General features: G+C 38.3%; 2 protein-coding genes across 5 annotated transcripts; one reads left to right on the plus strand and one right to left on the minus strand.

Annotated features, from left to right (window-relative positions):
* Nucleotides 1–2,969: 2,969 nt before the first annotated feature.
* Nucleotides 2,970–5,885, plus strand: LOC4352474 (uncharacterized). Of its 2 annotated transcripts, none has more exons than XM_015762736.3 (8): nucleotides 2,970–3,362; nucleotides 3,473–3,518; nucleotides 3,638–3,712; nucleotides 3,813–3,899; nucleotides 4,044–4,115; nucleotides 4,234–4,305; nucleotides 4,415–4,486; nucleotides 4,611–5,885. In XM_015762736.3, exons 1-8 carry the CDS (start codon nucleotides 3,103–3,105, stop codon nucleotides 5,475–5,477), a joined length of 1,551 nt encoding a protein of 516 aa, XP_015618222.1. In that variant the 5' UTR covers nucleotides 2,970–3,102; the 3' UTR covers nucleotides 5,478–5,885. The 2 variants fall into 2 exon arrangements, with proteins under 2 accessions (XP_015618222.1, XP_015618221.1); XM_015762735.3 differs by having other exon boundaries at nucleotides 3,813–3,873; nucleotides 3,970–4,115.
* A 6,586-nt stretch (nucleotides 5,886–12,471) lies between these two features.
* On the minus strand, nucleotides 12,472–17,899 carry LOC4352475 (disease resistance protein RGA5-like). Of its 3 annotated transcripts, XM_026021830.2 has the most exons (5): nucleotides 17,751–17,899; nucleotides 16,719–17,575; nucleotides 15,786–15,916; nucleotides 13,945–15,692; nucleotides 12,472–12,724 (listed from the first exon to the last, which is right to left on the minus strand). In XM_026021830.2, the coding sequence occupies exons 2-4, from the start codon at nucleotides 17,519–17,521 to the stop codon at nucleotides 13,963–13,965; spliced, it is 2,664 nt and encodes an 887-aa protein (XP_025877615.1). In that variant the 5' UTR covers nucleotides 17,522–17,575; nucleotides 17,751–17,899; the 3' UTR covers nucleotides 12,472–12,724; nucleotides 13,945–13,962. The 3 variants fall into 3 exon arrangements, with proteins under 3 accessions (XP_025877615.1, XP_015618844.1, XP_015618843.1); XM_015763358.3 differs by having other exon boundaries at nucleotides 13,945–15,916; XM_015763357.3 differs by having other exon boundaries at nucleotides 13,945–15,916; nucleotides 16,719–17,592; nucleotides 17,751–17,895.
* Between the last annotated feature and the right edge of the window lie 336 nt (nucleotides 17,900–18,235).

The following is an 18,235-nucleotide window of genomic DNA, read 5'->3' on the forward strand; positions in this document are numbered from 1 at the left end:
GTTCTTGAAAAAAAGTATTCAAGGTAAATCTTCCTAAAATGTTTAATTCTAAAGATAAATATAGATATGCACTATATTTCATCCTTATAATTGATTTTCTAAGAGATAGGTGTGATATGTGTGCCTTGACGTATACATGAACTTGCCTTGAAGTAGAGTTGCAAGCGGTCTAACCCACGAACCTAAACAGGTAAAATTAGTGAGGAACCCGTAAATTGACTCGTAAATTACCTACTAATTAATTTGATCTATAAATAGGTTTATAGATTGATCCACTTACATATTTGCGACATGGCAAGCCGATCCATGACATAAAAACCCACAGATTACTCTTTATTTAATATATAAGTAGATTCATGGATCGGTCCGCTTGCATCCCTACCTCTAAGAATTCACAATCAATCAGAACACCATTATCCTGCCGTGTTATCCCCATCATCATTGCTGTTGTTGGAGATCCGAGCAGCAGATTCCACATTTCGAGCGACGAGGCGAGTTTTGTCTCCTTCATCACATGTGTCGGAAGCTCCGACGGACGGCGGCGAGAGGAGAGAGCTTTGCTTGCCGCCCGTGGCAGGGAGCCGCACGTGACTTGACCGAGGTACTACACGTGTGGCACGCTCTGTTGTAAATCAAAGCAGCTTGGATTTTTTTTTTCTTTGACACTATATATAGTCCTGTTAGAGAACATATTTTACAAATGGATTTCTAAATAATTGTTTTTATAGATATGAACTCTTGTTTGGAGAGCTTAAATTTTTTAAAAATCACTTAGTTAGTAGCCAGCTTTTGAGATTCTAAAAAAACTGGATTTATGGACTTCTGGCTTTTTATTCATTTTCTAAAATCTACAACTACAACTTCTCATAATTTAAATGAAAAGTTGTACTATTTAAGAGAGTTGTACTATTCAAGAGAGCTTCTAATTCTATAAGAGGAAGAAGCTGCACATCAGCTCTAGGGTCTCTTGCCTACCCCTTTCTAAATCCTAATTTGCTATCAAAACTTTTTTAAAAATGACAAATCAATGTATCATAATTTATTTACACAAATTTGTTTTTATTTATAAAAACTTACTCTGGAGAATAATATAATGTGGAAGGGATCAACATTCTCCTCCCTGATTAAGTTTCTACTACATAAAAATAAATAAGCGAAAAATGAATTGGTAAACATTGATATACCTCTTTTTTTTCAAAATTTGACTTGGAGAGGGATATGACTAGGAAAGAAAGTTGTTAGTGGTAGAGGTAACCGCTAAACTTAACTAGCGCCGAGGGTCAGATTGTGGTGCCATCTTATTTGGCTTTGAGCTAGAGGATCATATATGCTATAAGGGTATTAAAAATATTTACTACCTACGTTATGAATAAGATTAGGCTCTGCATCAATGAAAGTGGGTAGTAAGCTAGGCCTACAACTACTAACCATAAGAGAGGGATGAGAGAAATCATTTGTTTATTCCTAGTATTTGTTACTTACAACTTAATTACACAGTATATATAACTTCGTAGTAGTAGTATTTTATTCCTTAATTACTTCGTAGTAGTATTATCTACTTTATATGTATATTGTGGATACGCTAAACTTTTAGGGGTCTATTTATACAATATGTTGTTAAAAGTGCTAATATGTAAAAAATTGAGTCAAAGCAGCCGTGCCAAATTTCAGCCAAACGAATTAGTATTACTGTAGTATTAAGTAGTGTTTAGTGTCAGTGTGTCGCTGTCTAATGTAGGTACGATGACCACTGCTTTGCACTCTCGGTTGATTTTCTGCCCGGCGTGATTAGACTTTGTTTTGATCTCTGAAGCACATGGTTGACCGTCGGTTTGTTGATCCCCTCACGATGATTATAGGACGTGATCATTTTTGATGTTTTTAGCGGTTTGAATGAAAAAAAAACAAAACAAAAACTGTTATTATATTTGGTATATGAGAAATTCAGATTACAGAAAAGGTTGTTCAGCCGGATATACAGAAGTTACAACATGTATCAAACAAAGCTGAAACCATCGGGGAAAACAAAAATCGCAATGGATTTTGCAACATTTTTTGGCAGAAATAAAATTGATGGAACATGAGTAGGATTTATATAAACAGTAGAGTGGTTTTTCTTTTACTTTCTCTTTTCCCCTTTTCAATTACAAGTTATAAACGTGCATACATGTACAAGTACACACCATTCTCATACTCACACATACTCACATTGGTGCACCCTAGCACATGTCTAGCGCGAGATTGGAGGCTTTTATCACTGAAAACACCTAAAATGTGATCTCTTGTGTCAACGACTCCCTCTCCATTTTAATACGAAGCAATTTTAGAGTAGCGTGATGAAGCATATTCTAATCTAAACTCACTCAAAAATTACATGACCAGACTTGTCATTTATCGTAGTACAATTCTATCTCCACACCTTTCACGAATAAATAGCGTACCCTAGAAACTGTATTAATGTGATTAAATAACGAGAGGTTTATATAGCAAGTCATGACATCAAACTAGTCCATCGCATTCAAACTAGTCGAAAACAAAATTAAAATTAAAGAAGCAATTAGTAAACAAATTAGAGAAGCAGATAGCTTTCAGCCCCATCTTTTTGCTTATGCTTATGTTTATCGATTAAAATCTGAATCTTCAACATTAAATTTAAAGTTGATTTTGGGATCTTTTCATGGTAATTTACTTTTCAGTCTTTATTCGTAGATCGTCGAGAACATGGATATAAAAAAATTATTTACAAATATGCTTTTAACTTTTTTTTCATATAATACGCTAAAAGATGAGGCTGTTTGTCTCATCTTCATGCTGCTGGTGCCAATCAAAGGAGAGGACGACTTTTTAGGCGATGATGATCCGAGAGTTTTGGGTCTCGGATTGATCGCTTGGAGCTCCATTGCCATGCCATGCCATCCGACCGCCCCTCCCGCCGCGCCTAAAACCTCGACACCTCACCCACCTCTCCCATTCTCTCTCCTTCTCTCTCTCTCTCTCTCTAGAACGCGCGCAAGAACACGCGCGAGGACTCCCCCCAAACCCCCACTTAATTGCGCGCGAATGGAGTAATACTAGTACTAGTATAATCATTAATTGGTGTTTATGGGAAGTGGTGGTGGTGGTGGTGATCTTGGTGTGGCGCGAGAGGTGAGAGAGGAGGAGAGAGGTGGCGGCGGCGGCGGGATGAGGAAGGCGCGCGTGTGCGTCCGCGCGCCGCACGGCGCCGGCGCGCTGCTCGTCGTCGGCGGCGCGGTCGTCGGCGCCGCCGTCTTCGCGTGGTGCCGCCGCCGCTGCCGAAGTGACGGCGGCGAGGGCGAGGGCGAGCGCAAGGAGGGCGCCAAGAACCACGGCGAGCATCCAGCGTACGTGTTTTTCTTTTTCTCATTTTCTTGATTTGGATGGATGGAAGAAGATGAAGAGATTGGATCTTAATCTTTATTTTTGTTCTTGTTTTTGGTGGATTTTTTTGCAGAAAGGAGGAGGGTGGTTTGGATGGCGGAGTTGTCGAGGGCGAGCAGGTTAGGTGCTTCATTAGTTTAGCTGCCTTGTTCTTTCACCTTTGTCATGTGAAAATTGAAATTATTCTCCTTGGTGTTTTTTTTTGACCCTGTCGTTTGATTCAAACTTGTGGATTCAGGGGGACGCGCAGAGGCTTCATCAAATTTATCAGAATCTGAGCAGGGACAACGTCGAGGTTGGAGTCAATGGATCGGTCAGTTGATCTAATTTGTTAAAAATTTCAGTGTGCATGCATTTATGTGTGGTGTTCTAGTGATCTGATACGTGTGCAAATTCATCTGGGTTTCTTTCAGGATGGCAAGGCAACAGATGAACTTTATCAGATTCAGAAGGATGATGAGGTCGTTCCGAATGGTGATAAGATCGTTCTGTCTGAATTGGTTTGTCTCTCTCTCTCTTTTTGCCAGGATTTGGTTTGTTTCTCAATGTAAATCTTTGGAACGATTGCAGGAGTCAAAATGCGTGGGAGCACTGTTGTAGGTTCTTTACAATTCTGTCTTTTGCTCTTGTGTTTCGGGTTTCAGGTTACTGAAGCTGTGGAGAAATATGATCACGGTTCAATCAAGGACTGTGCGGAGATCGCCCCGGATGGCATGGTTAGTTTTGTTGCAACCATGAAACCATTTAGCTTTGAGCAGCATGTTTGATTTTCTAGGGACCTTTTGCACTTTTGCTCTGTAAATTCATATTCCTTATGCCAATTTTGGGTCTAAGGTTAATGAAGCTGTTGAGACATATAATCACAATTCAGAGAGGGACTGCGCTGAGATCACTGCACATGTTATGGTGAGTGTTGTTGCAACCATGTAAAACATTTTGCTATAGAAAGCATGCCATTTTCTAGGAGCCCTATTGCACTTCTTGTTCTGTAACTTCATTTTTGTTTTCGCTTCAGGACACAGAAAATGTGACAGAGGATGATGATAATTCAGGCAAAAATGATGCCGAGAATGAGATAATTGTAAATGTACTGTCTTCCTACTACAACTCTTTAACATTTGTGGAAATCTGCTTCCTGTGATCATCCATGTGCTATTTGTTTATAGGGGCCTTATTTATTCTATCTGTTTCTTCTGAATTATGATTGCTAGGAAAATGAAGGTGAAGAAAATTCTGCGGAAAACACTTTTAGCCTCAGCAGCCCTGACATCACCCTTGAGGAACATGACAACAACAACTGTGTTGATCAAGATACTGCATCAACAGAGACAACACCAACTACAGAGAAGGTGATGCATCAAGAACAAGTCTCAGAGCAGGTGAAGATGGCAGAAACAGCAGAAGTGAAACCGGCAGAAGAAACAGAAACCACACCAATGGTTCAAACAGAAGTGAAACTGGAAGAGGAAACGGAGACCACACCAGTTGCTGAAACAACAGAAGTGAAGCCGGCAGAAGAAACAGAGACCTCAACAGTGGCTGAAACTTTACAGGTGAAACCAGCCGAAGAAACGGATACCACATCCATGGCTGAAACAGCAGAACTGAAGCTGGCAGAAGAAACAGAGACTGCATCAATGGCTGAAACAGCAGAAGTGAAACTCGCAGAAGAAACAGAGACCATACCAATGGCAGAAACAGCAGAAGTGAAACTAGCAGAAGAAAAAGTCATGAAGAAAAATGAGTTTGAACATGAGGAAGAGAATTCTAAGGAAGAATATGTTAAACCGGTCAATTCACTGGCATATTCCTCAGTGCCATCTCTGCTTAAGCGAACGGTGAAGAAAGGGCAGGTGAATCCTAGATGGAATGAGACAGGGATGAAGCTAGAGCAAGATTGCACCAACGGTGAGCTGAATGAGCATGACCTGACCAAAGCAGGAGCTACCGCAATGGGAGGAGCTGTTTTGACCATGGCTCGTAGGCCTGATTCTATGGCCATTCTTGCTCTTATAGTTGCAGTTACCATCGCGATAACTATCGTCGTGCGCCTATATGTTCCTCTGCAAGCAACATGATCTTTAGATGAACCCACGGTAAGTTCGCAAAATGCAACGGAGTTCTTCTCTGATCACTTCAAATTCTGAACTGTATGTATGGAAAATCAACGGAGTCGAATTGTACAAGGGGGAAAAAAGCCTCTACTAGTATGAGTTAATTATAACTCATTGGATAGCCTAAATGCCAGGTGTAACCTGTAGTAGCAAGGCTTAGTATCAAGAGGCAAAAAGAAGATAGTATGTTCAGATCATAGAGTTTCTCCTAAGAGGTAGACTGCTAGTCTTTCTTTTCTGTAGGGTATGTCACTGCTTCAGTGCTGAAGTATCAAAAAAGGTTGCGACAGGGCAACCAGCAACAAAACTATGTTGAAATTGTGATGAACAACATGCAGTTTATACGAATTATTCTTCTCTCTTATCATTATATATCACCCTTGTTAGTAGTCTGTAGTTTATCCTCTATTCTGGAAATGAATCAATAATCTAAGATTAGCCGATTATTTTACAGTTTCTTTGTGTTTGCTGCCAAAACAACTGCCAACTATGAACAAGAAAAGTTTATTATGGTACTCCTTCCGAATTATTTTGTATGTTGAACTAACCAGCATCATACATTAAGGGTGTAGGTAGTAGAGTCATACATTAAGAATGTAGGTACAGTAATCAATAGTACTTGTGATGTATGGACGACAATGTTGTGGAATGTATTTTCCTACCTATATTTAATACTGTAGAAAATGCTACTGGTTGTCAAATTTTACTTGGACGTCAATGTTGTCGAATCTTTATTCCTACCTATTTTTCTTCCATCGTGCTAGACTTCGGTAGTTCGGTGAGGTGTTGTTACTGGATGTCAATTCTTGATAGCCAAATATTGTCCTAAGAGAAAGGCCCAGGGCCTTCCTACTAGCACCATAAGGTGTCGGCTAGCCGTCCCGGGTTCAAGCCATGCTCCTCTTAATAAATTCTGATGTGGCTCTCGTCTTATGTCCAACGGTTTTTAATATCGTCCTAAGTCCTAACTTTTTTTTTCGCGAACGCTAAGTCCTAACTAATCATAACACTCCCAAGTAAATGCAAGAAAACATCAAAGACTTACAAATTCAAGTACTATATACCAGCCTTTGTTGTGATAGATTCTCATAAATATGATGAACAGACGGGATCTTAAAAATATATAGCTCACAACAGGAATCTATCTATCTATCTATTATATTATATACTAAAAAGTCCATTAAATTTTCTATAAACACTCTCACGTTGCCACGTGAAGCTTCTACAAACGCTTATAAGCTGCCACGTGGCTCTCTAATAAACTAATAGGCCCACTTTTTTATCTATTAGATTTATTTTTAGCAAAAAGAGACCCTACAATCCATCTCTCTCCCCTTACCAGCCCATCCTCCTCCCCACGTACGTACGTTTGTACACAACCCACCCCCTCCCCCCTTCCATATCTTGTCCTCTCTTTTTTCCTTTTAAGTTCTTACAATTAAAAAAACTAGTATTGTGGCCCGCGCAAACTGCGCGGCTAGCTACCAATATTCCTTATTTTCTATTCCAAATTTTCATTTTTTTTCTAAATTGTATTTTTATATAGATTGTAAACTCTTATTTCAATATTTTTTTATTTTTTATTTTTATAAATTAAAATTATAAATTGTATTTCTATATAGACTCATACGTCAACTATTTTCTTTTTTTAATTTCAAATTTTAGTTAGTTCTACTGGTATGGATTCTAGTTTTTTCTTTCAATATTTCTTTTTTTAATTTCGAATTTCAGCTATTTAAAATTTTATTTCTATATGGATTCTATTATTCTTTTTCTCTAATTTCATATTTCAATTAATTATAAATTGTACACTAGTATGAACTCTAGCCTTCTCTTCCAATATTCATTATTTTTTAATTATCTATGTAAATTGTTTTTCTATATGGACTTCGATTAATATGAGAATTTCTATGCCATGACAGCAAACGCAGAGTCTAATTTTCTTAGGATGTGTTTAGATCCAGGGGTGAAAATTTGTCCTGTCACATCGGATATACTGACGCACATTTGAAGTATTAAACGTAGTCTAATAACAAAACAAATTACAGAATCCGCCTGTAAAATGTGAGACGAATTTATTAAGCCTAAATAATCCGTCATTAGCAAATGTTTACTCTAACACTACATTATCAAATCATGTAGCAATTAGGCTTAAAAGATTCGTCTCACAAATTAGTCGCAATCTGTGCAATTAGTTATTTTTCGCCTATATTTAATACTTCATACAGATGTTAAAACGTTCGATATGACAAGATGAAAAAACGTGTCAGCGGATCTAAACATGCCCTTATTACTTAAATAAGTTAATGCATTAGTTCTTAATCCAATTGGTTAAATTAGAAATAAACTTTGTATATGTGGTTTGTTTGGTCATTTCCATCCCAAGCTTTTTTTACTCCGATTCCTATAGTTACTTTAACCTTTCGTAAAAAAATTTATATAACTATATAACTATTATGGCCATGTTTAGTTGTTTAGGTGTAAAAATTTTGAAGTATGCGGACACTCATTTGAAGTATTAAATGTAGACTAATAACAAAACAAATTACATATTCTGCCTGTAAATTGCGAGACAAATCTATTAAGCCTAATTAATCTGTCATTAGCAAATGTTTACTGTAGCATCACATTCTCAAATCATGGCGTAATTAGGCTCAAAAAATTCGTCTCGCAATTTACATGCAAACTGTGTAATTGGTTTTTTTCATCCACATTTAATGCTCCATACATATATCCAAACATTTGATGTGACATTTTTGGAAAAAAAAAATTTGGAATCTAAACACACCCTATATGAAATCTAAACTGTTATAATCTGGATCTACTATGACCCAATGGTTATTTTTTTCTCTTTTTCTTGATTAACATTGGAATTTCTAATTTTTCTTGTCCGTTTTCAATTTTTTCTTTCTTGTCCGATTGGAATTTTTTTTGTCCGTTTCCATGTTTTTTTTTTGTCCGTTTACTCTTTGTTTTTTTGTCCGTTTCCAAGTTTTTTTTGTCCGTTTCAGCTCTTAGGTTTTTCTTTTTTGTCCGTTTCCAAGTTTTTTTAGTCCGATTAGAATTTTTTTTGTCCGTTTCTAAGTTTTTTTTTGCAAAGTACTTCTCCTTCTATTTTTTTTCTTTCGATTAACGTGGGATTTTATAGGCCGTGAGAGTGAACGTGGAGACTCCTTTTTCTATTACTTTATAGATATAATAGATATTTTTGAATAATTTATGTATAGAGAAATAATCTTAACCTTTAAATTACACAATCTTTTTATCATTCTTTATTATCGATTTCATCGTGCTTAATTAACCATTTAGAACGTTACTGCATTCTTTAAACTCATGAGAAATATTTATTTTTTATCATATCCTAACCTTAGCATGCACTTGAAGCTGTTAAATAAAATTAGAAAAAAAAACAACAATGTATATATGATCATAGATCACTTTACAAAACATACATTAATAAATTTATGATAGATTTGACAAAAACAAAAACACAATCGTGAGTAACACTCCAAAAAAAATATTTTCTCTATTATTTTAAATCATATCCTGACATTTTTGCATCTCATCACAACAAAAAAAAATTGTGAATAAAATAATAAATTAGATCATATCATCATATATCACTTCACAATCATGCATAGTTAGATTAGCTCTATAATATTTCAAAATAAATACTCTAATTAGTTGAGATTAGCACTCCCAAAAATAATACCACCGTTCTAAAATATCGATATGCTAAAATATTATTATTTCTCACAAAACAAAATAATGTAACTTAAATCTTTTATGAAAAACATTTTGATATCATCATACCTTTAATATTTAAGATCCAATGTACTTGACTCATGCATGGCTAAATTTTTTTCCTCTGCAAGCAACATGATCTTCAGATGAACCTACAGTAAGTTCGCAAAACGCAACAGAGTTCCTCTCTGATCACTTCAAATTCTGAGCTGTGTATGGAAAATCGACAGAGTTGAATTGTACAAGACGGGAAAAAGGCCTACTAGTATGAGTTCTACTAGTTCATTTCCTAGCCTGAATGCCAGGTGTACGATGAAATAGCAAGGCCTGGTACCAAGAGACAAAAGAAGATAGGAGGTTCAGATTAATAGTTTTTCTTTTAAGTGGTAGACTGCTAGTCTTTCTTTTCTGTAGGGTATGCCACTACTTCAGTGCTGAAGAACATCACAAAGGTTGCGACAGGGCAACCAGCAACAAAACTATGTTGAAATTGTGATGAACAACATGGCAGTTTATCTTAATTATTCTTCTCTCTCTTATCATTATATATCACCCTTGTTATTAGTCTGTAGTTTATCCTCTACTCTGGAAATGAATCAATAATATAAGATTAGCCGATCGTTCTGCAGTTTTTGTGTTTGCTGCCAAAACAGGTAACAACTGATGAACAAGAAAAACAATATTATGGTTCAAATACTCAAAGTTATACTCACAGTTGTGATGTATGGACGTCAACGTTGTGGAATATTTTTTTCCCACCTATTTGATACTGACTGGTTGTCAATTGTTACTGGACGTCAGTGTTGAGGAATTTTTATTCCTACCTATTTTCTTCTATCGTGCTAGACTTTGATGAAGTGTTGTTACTGGATGTCAATTCTTGACAGCCAAATGTTATCCTAAGTCCTAACTAATCTTAACTCTCCCAAGTAAATACAAGAAAACATCAAGCACTTACAAATTTAAGTACAAGTAAATGCAAGAAAACATCAAGCACTTACAAATTTAAGTACAATCTTCCAGCCTTTGTTGTGAATTGTGATAGATTCTCACAAAAATAATTTGAACAGACGGGATCTTGGAAAAACATATAGCTCACGACAGGAATAATAACAATGGTGTGAAATAGACGACACGTTCCATGAGCAAAAGCTTTAAAACATAGGGAATGTTGATCTCTTTGTGGGTTGTGACTTCATAATTTGCTTTTGCAAATCTCTTGACTTTTATTGGACGAAAGCTTGTGGTCTTTTACAATGCCAAACCCAATCAAAGGTGTAAAATAATACTAAGAGCCAACAAATGTAATAATTCTATGTTCACAATATAGACAGGGAAAGAAACATTTATAACCAAGTCACTCGCATCATATATGCCTCTTTTAAAAAAAAAACAATTCATTGAAGTACATACCCCAAAACAATGATGAATGAAACACTGCTAGAGCATTAAAGAAATAGATTGGGATAATTTCGTTTATGCCCCTACTTTAGTATCCAATATTGATTTTACCCCTACTTTTTAGGGTTTTCGTTTTTACCCCTATTTTTTTAATCGAAAGAGGCATCTACCCCTGGTTTAGACGGAAGTTTGTGGGACCGGGTTTATGGCAATAAAGAAATAGAGAAATAAAGGAAATAAATATTTTTTGATTTTGTGATTTACCTTTTTACCCCTAGGAAATATCTAACCCACAGTCTCTTCTCTCCTCTCGGATATGACCACGGCCAAAACCCATCTGGGCGGCGTAGGCGGCGGCGAGTGGGCGGTGTAGGCGGCGGCGAGCGGGTTGTCGGCCAGGCGCAGCAGCATAGCCCTTCTCACCGGCGAGGAGGAGGCTGCATGGTAGGCGGTGGCGGGGAGAGGGCTCGACGACGGGAGAGGGGAAGGCGGTGGCGAGCGGGCGCCTGCGTCGACAGCAAAGAGGTCGTCGGCCAGGCGCAGCACCGCAGCCCCTCCTGTCGGCGAACAGGAGGCTACGCGGTAGGCAGCGGCGGGAAAGGGGTAGGCGGCGGCGACGGCGGGGAGAGTGATAGGCGGCGGCGAGGAGGGGGCTAGGCGGCGAGGAGGGAGCTAGGCGACCGCGGGCATCGGCCAGGCGGCGGCGGGCGTCGGCTAGGTGGCGTCGACTAGGCGGCGCCGGGCGGCGGCCGGGCGTCAACCGGGCGGTGGCCAGGCATCGGCGGGCATCGGCCGGACGGCAGCGGGCGTCGGCCAAGCGGCGACCTGCAGGTCCAGCAGGGGGCGTCGGCCGAGATGATGTTGAAATTTTGTCAAAAAATTGTTCAGTTTGTCAAAATGCTGCTAAAATTTTGTAGAAATTCCATCAAATTCAGAATATGTGCCAATTGTTATGTTAGTCAATGTGGGTCATTTAAATGTCCTTTTGCCAAGAATTTAAATTTTCAAAGCATGCATAAAATGGGGGCAAAAACACAATTAATGAATAGAGATAGGAGAGGGTATAAATGTCCTTTTGCTAAAAATTTAACACCGTTAACTTTTCCATCCAAAACAGGGGCAAAAACATTGTTCGGTTCAAAAAAGTGAGGGCAAAAATGAAAACCCCAATATTGGACACTAAAGTGGGGGCAGAAACGAAATTGCCCCTTAAAGATTTGCTACATAAAAATTCAGAATCAGCACCCTTTGTTCATCCTCGATCACAACTCTTAAGGAACCTTGTTTTCACACGCACGCTTCCCAACTGCTAAACAGTTTTTTTTAACAAAAGTTATAAAATCATATTAATTTATTTTTTAGGTTTGAAATAATTAATAGTCAACTAACCATGCATTAATGTCTCACCTCGTTTTGTATATCTTTTCAATTTTCTTTTTCCCTCTTCTTTCAAACACACCCAAAAACTTAGCTCTCCCAGGTTACCAATGGCATGCAGTGCATTCTGGGTAGCATAGACGCCTAATAGCTCTAGTAGAGATGTCATACTCCCCAGAGCCGGACTATCTCGCAGCTTTACTTAATTTGTTAGCAAGTAGCTGAACCAGCTATCTTTTTTCTTTAAGATAATGGACAAAAATTCGGTCTATATATCCACATAGATATGCACATGAAACTCTTGTATAATGCATTAAATATTTTTGAAAATAAACTTGACATATAGCTTAAAACAAGTGATCTAACAAATGCAGTGGAGAATATATATTTCAAACCGTGGAGTAAATAAACCATTTCAACAATCCCATGAATAATATGAAAACTAACAGGGCCTTATAGCTTCTTGCTTGAATTCCAAATAACATAGTACTGCTCTTTATATAGAGCCAACTAAACAACTCGATTCTAATTTCATGGAATGGAAACAACCAAAACACAACTAGTAGATAGATAGATAAGCCGATAATTTCACCCATTCTGCTGTGTCGCATGTTGTTCGTGCGCTCCCTTGTTGGGCCTACGATGATAGGTGATACTGATCGACCATAATTATGTGACGAGTAGGACACCTGCAATACCAAGTTAGTTTTTATTAAATCTGCCATTGAATATATTTTTTTACTGTATTTTTACTTTGTGTTGAAAATATTGTTATTTGGTTACACTTGAATAAGTTTGACTTAGGAAAAACCAACTATTGACTTGTAGTGCGAAAAGGACGGAGTACAAGGTAAAAAAAATCTCAATTGTATGATTTATGTTGTACAGATAAAAGAAACTGTAGTTTTAGTGCATGCAAATATCTAACCATGCAAATGCGCAGCAATTTGGCTAGTTGGAATTTAACTCGAGTGACCCATGCATATAAACCTTATTTACAATTGAGATGTCAGATTACGTGACATGGTTGACTGCAATGGCGTAAAAGAAATCATCTCAATATAATAGTTCTTCGTGTTCACAACATAGGCGGAGGGAAAACAAGTTTAATTGGATCATACCATTACAACTTCTTCAACTTTAAAAATACTATTATTATTCGTCTATTTGGAGATATATCATTATAATTTGAAAAAAAATGAAAATATACCACTGCTTACCCCTTCAATACATTTATAAAAAAAAATTTGACCAAATTACCTCCTCAATCGTCCACTGCGGCACATTGGACGAGCTACGTGACACGCTGGCCGTCATGCGGCGGAATCTCACCACTTGCGTCACTGGAGGTCGAGAGGCCAGCGGGCTTGATAGGGATTGGACCGGTGGAAGAGATGGCATATTGGAGAGAGGGAGAAGGAAAAAAGGGATGTGGGAAGCAGGGGTAATTTGATCTATTTTTTTTAAAAAAAATACATTGAAGAGGTAAGTAGTGACATATCTCCAATTTCTATCAAATTGTAATAGCATGTCTCTAAATGCACAATTTTTTTTTCAAAAGAGATGACATTGTAATGGCATTGATCTAATTAAAAAAAAAGAATGTATAACTAGGAGTAAGAAGTTGATTGCATGCTGATATGCTAACGTTTGTAAATATTTTTTTTTATTGAAGATAATGAATAACGCGGCAGCTGCATCAAAGACGCACAAAGCCCATCATTCATTACTGTACACCAAGCCAAGATAGAAAACATACATATAGTAACTAAAGTTCTGAACAAATTAATGTTCATAAAGATACATCATATTAATTAAAAACGTTGAGTGGGAGGCTTGGAGGACCTAGCATTACATAACGGCTACATGAAAGAAGGTTGTTGATTAGGGGAAGAAATCAGCTAAGTACCTGAGTGAAGCTTTTAGTTCAGTATAATTCGAGAGCTGCTTGATTAGGACAGTCCTTAAGTGCCTCTTTAACAACAGCCTTGGTTTCGTCATTACAGGAATGAATGGTTACATGACGAAGGGAGTGGAGGTTCTCCAAACCTAAATCATTCAAGTCACCCCTCACTATAAAAGTCATAATCAGAAGACAAAGCCTTTCAAGGTGAGGCATAGCTCCTGGTTGAAACGATGGCATCATGTAGCTATAAAGGTGAAAATATTTTAAACTCCGGAATGCACATGCACCTCTGTGGATAGTGAGTTGTTTCAGCCGAAACGGATCACCTTCTAATTCTAGCCTCAGAAAACGAAGAGATGGAAGCTTAGCGAGGCGATCAAGGTGGTCAGGCTGGAGATATTCAGACTTCAGCAAAATGGATAAGGCGGTGAGGCGGGAGAGCATTGACGAATTGATCCAACATGGGAATGCCTCCATGTCCAAACGGAACATGAACAACCTTTGGAGGCCGGAAGGAATCTGTTGCATGTCTATGGTTTCTCGTACACCACTTAGTCTCAAATCCAGGTCTTGCAAATTGGTGAGCCTTTTTATAGATGTTTGAATGGATTCCACTAACTCTAATGTCTCACTGATTTGACTGTTCACAATGATCCTAAGAGTCCTTAGCTCTTTCAAATAACCAATCTCTTTTATTACCTCCGGTGTGGCTTCTACTTCAAGCTCCTGTAAAGATTTCATATTTCCTAGCATCAGACCTTGCGCCAACTTCACTTCGCCAGCAAATAGCCGCAATAGTTTCCTTAGTTTGACAAAAGACATTGGAAACACTACCTTAGGAGATTTAAAAGAATAATATGGTGTTCTTGATCTAGCACCTCTTATGTCCAGGGTTTCGAGAGATTCTAGTTTTCCAATGCTTTCAGGGAGCTCGGTGGCACTATAGCACCCTAGACGCATAAATCTTAGGAGGCGTAGCTTGCCAAGATCACTAAAATGGTTCTTGCCCATACCACTGCAGTCCTCAATCTGCAACACACGCAGGACATGAAAGCTCGACAAGGGTGGTATCGAGTCGACCTTGCCGAAGATAGTGAGTGACCTTACTTTGGACAATTGTTCTCTTGCTTCTGGTGAGGCATAAGATTTGTTGCTGTTATGGAGAGAGAGTCGGTGAATCTTCTTCTTCTTCTGTGTTGTACATGTACATTTACCTGCTTGTTGACCATCTGATAAATACGTTGTAACAAAATCTTCTTCCGCTGACAGCTGATTTATTAGCTCAAGCACCATGTCATGTACTCTGCACTCATGTACCTTACCATCTTCGTATTGAAAGTAAGTATCCATCGGCTGGATCAAGCTTCGATTGATGAGCTCGCTGAAGTAGCTCTCTCCAATCTCCTGCAAGCTTGTCCCTGCAAGTCGTGTTTCATCTGTAATAAAACCCTCTGCTAACCAACCCCATATCAAAACATCTTTTCTAATTAGCTCATCCTCAGGATATTTGCTTAGAGACAACAAGCAAGTCTTCAAATGAAAAGGTAGATCGTTGTAACTGAGGCTTAATATCTTCCGCATGTTGTCCACATCAAGGTTGTTCTCAAGCCCCAAACTGATAGACTTATTGACCTTGTCCCATTCCTCTGAATTCCTTGGTTTGCTAGCAAGTAGGCATGCTGTAGTAATGATGGCTAGCGGTACACCACCGCATTTCTTCAAAATTTTCTCAGTGACACCACACAAATCACCTGGACAGTCATCGTTAGAGTCAAATATTCGTTTGCAGAACAATTGTCTGGAATCATCATTAGATAAGGGTTTCATTTCATAAACACCACCACCTGCATGTTCAGCAACGACCATGTTTCGTGTGGTTACAATTATCTTGCTACCAAGTTTAGCATCTTGCACAGCAAGTTTGATATCATCCCACGCTGATTTTTCCCAAACATCATCAATCACGCACAAGAACCTAATGATGGTAGCATATAAACATGTTATTGAACCTAGATATAAATCATGTGAAGCCTATCCAAAAAAGACAGGAATATGTATCTTGCACATTGAATATCGAAAATGGTGTTATCAAATTATTAGCAAAGTGATTGCAAGCAAGATTTTCTAGAAGTTACAAAGAAAAGATTACGCTGTGATTTAAAATATGAATGAGAAAACTAAATAGTATGTTTGTCAATCGACAATGCATGGCTATCAAACTTCTCTAATTCGAACCATAGAATTATTATCTTTTGTCTCATAAGAGAGAATCTTTGTTTTTAACTTCTAAACTCTCCTATAAAATAGCTTGACAAGATCTCCATGTTTCAATCTTCTGTCTAAATATCGTGATTTGTTCCAGTTACTACATGTTATTAAGTGATTATGTCGTATTTTATATAGTGTTGACAAATGAATCTGAATGTGGGAAATGCTAGAATGACTTACATTGTGAAACGGAGGAAGTACAAATTTACATGGGCAATTTTCCAGCAATTTTGACACAATAACTGCAGCTTTGTAAAATTCTATTCACAGTCACAAAAAAAACTTAATTATGCGTAAACAGAGCAAATTTCTGAATAATTGTGTGTTCCATTGGACAACCAAAACTTTATTTACAAATCCGGTTATATTAGCTAGAATACTATAAAAATTTGAGACAGGACTCGTGATTATATTAGAATATTATAAGAACTTGAGTCAGGATCCTTAATCGTAACAACAAAAAGTGTCTTCAAATAATGATAAAGAGTAGGTATAACATAGAAATGCACCTTTTATTCTTGAGGAAGTCTTGAATTTCATCAATGAACTGCTTCGTTTCCCATGCTTCATTTATGTGGGCATACCTTTTCTTGTCAAGTTGGGGAAGAATACTTTTGAGAATCTTGTTTATATCAGGTTTCAAGGATACCGAAACAAAAAAATGGCAATCAAATTTTGCCTCAAGCTCCTGGAGTAATGAATTGGCAAGAGTTGTCTTTCCCAAGCCTCCGAATCCAACAATAGAAATTATATTTGATTGCTGCCTGGATGAGTAGTCATGTTCCAAGAGTCGCTTAGTTAGCTCACTTTTTGGCTCATTAATGCCAACGAGTTCTGTTGCCTTCCGGTACATAGCTTCTAGGCGAGGATCAACATCCACAATAGTTGGTCTGGCAGCGATGTCGTCGACTATGTACCTACTACGACGCTCGCTGACCTTCTTGACCTGGTCCATGATATCTTTGATGACACCGTGAATCTGATGGTTAGTTTTGAACTTGTTGAACAAATTGGTGACCTTCTTGAAGCTCGTGGCAAGTTCATGCCCCTTGCCCTTTATCATGAAGGTGTCGATGGCATCTTCGATGTCGTAAGACAGCTCCCTGACATCGCTGGCCCAGATCTTCGCCAGCTTATCAAGTTTATCTGCAGGCGTCTCAGCCACCTTGTGGAGGGCTGCGGTCATACTTGTCAGCTCTTTCTCAAGTTCTTCGATCTCTCCCTTGACACCCTTTTGTAGCTTGTATTCGCCTACCAGCAGCTCCCCAAGCTTGGGGAGTAGGGTGTTCATTGCCCCTGTGGCAACGTTCATATTGACCTATCTATCTTCAAGTGAGCTCTTGCTCGAAAATCTGGGGTTGAATGCCTGCACGGGTCACACAGCTGCACTTAATCGATCAGGAATGACCAAGCAACACAAAAACATGGGAGAAAACATCTGGATAAGAGAAAAAGAACTCCATCCATATCTAGCATGTCAAATCGAAACTAGAATACTAGATTGAGCAGGCAACAAAGTAACAACCGAGTGGCTATCTCACCTAATCGGTCGAAGCAAGCTTTGCTACTAATTGTTATCAAGGCCCACGCTATCACCAATTTCACCATGAGTAGCGTAAGCGCTGGCTGCAGCGACCTCTCAACGCTGCAGTCCTACTCACGAACACAACAGGAACCCAACACCGAAGAAGTGAAGATGGTGGTCATTCGCATATTAGTGTGAGCACAAGATAGTAGCATTTTGTCACACCGTCCATTTGGAAACTAATTAACTGTGCATATGCTATGTTATGAACCCCTGGGTTCATTTCTTAAATGCCAATGGATTAAACTAGCTAGTCTAGAGACCTAGAGATCTACTCCTATATGGATTGATTTGAGTTTGGAATCTGGAGGAGCGTCACATGGTGCCACATGCTTGTTTCTCGGATGAACAAAAAGATTCGCTGTGGCTCGAGCGGAACGAGGAGGATAACCACGGGTTTAGTTTGAAATATAACTACTGTCAATTAATGTTAGTATTGTA

The sequence above is a fragment of the Oryza sativa genome, chromosome 12 (genome assembly GCF_034140825.1).
Source record: "Oryza sativa Japonica Group chromosome 12, ASM3414082v1".
Taxonomy (NCBI): Eukaryota; Viridiplantae; Streptophyta; class Magnoliopsida; order Poales; family Poaceae; genus Oryza; species Oryza sativa.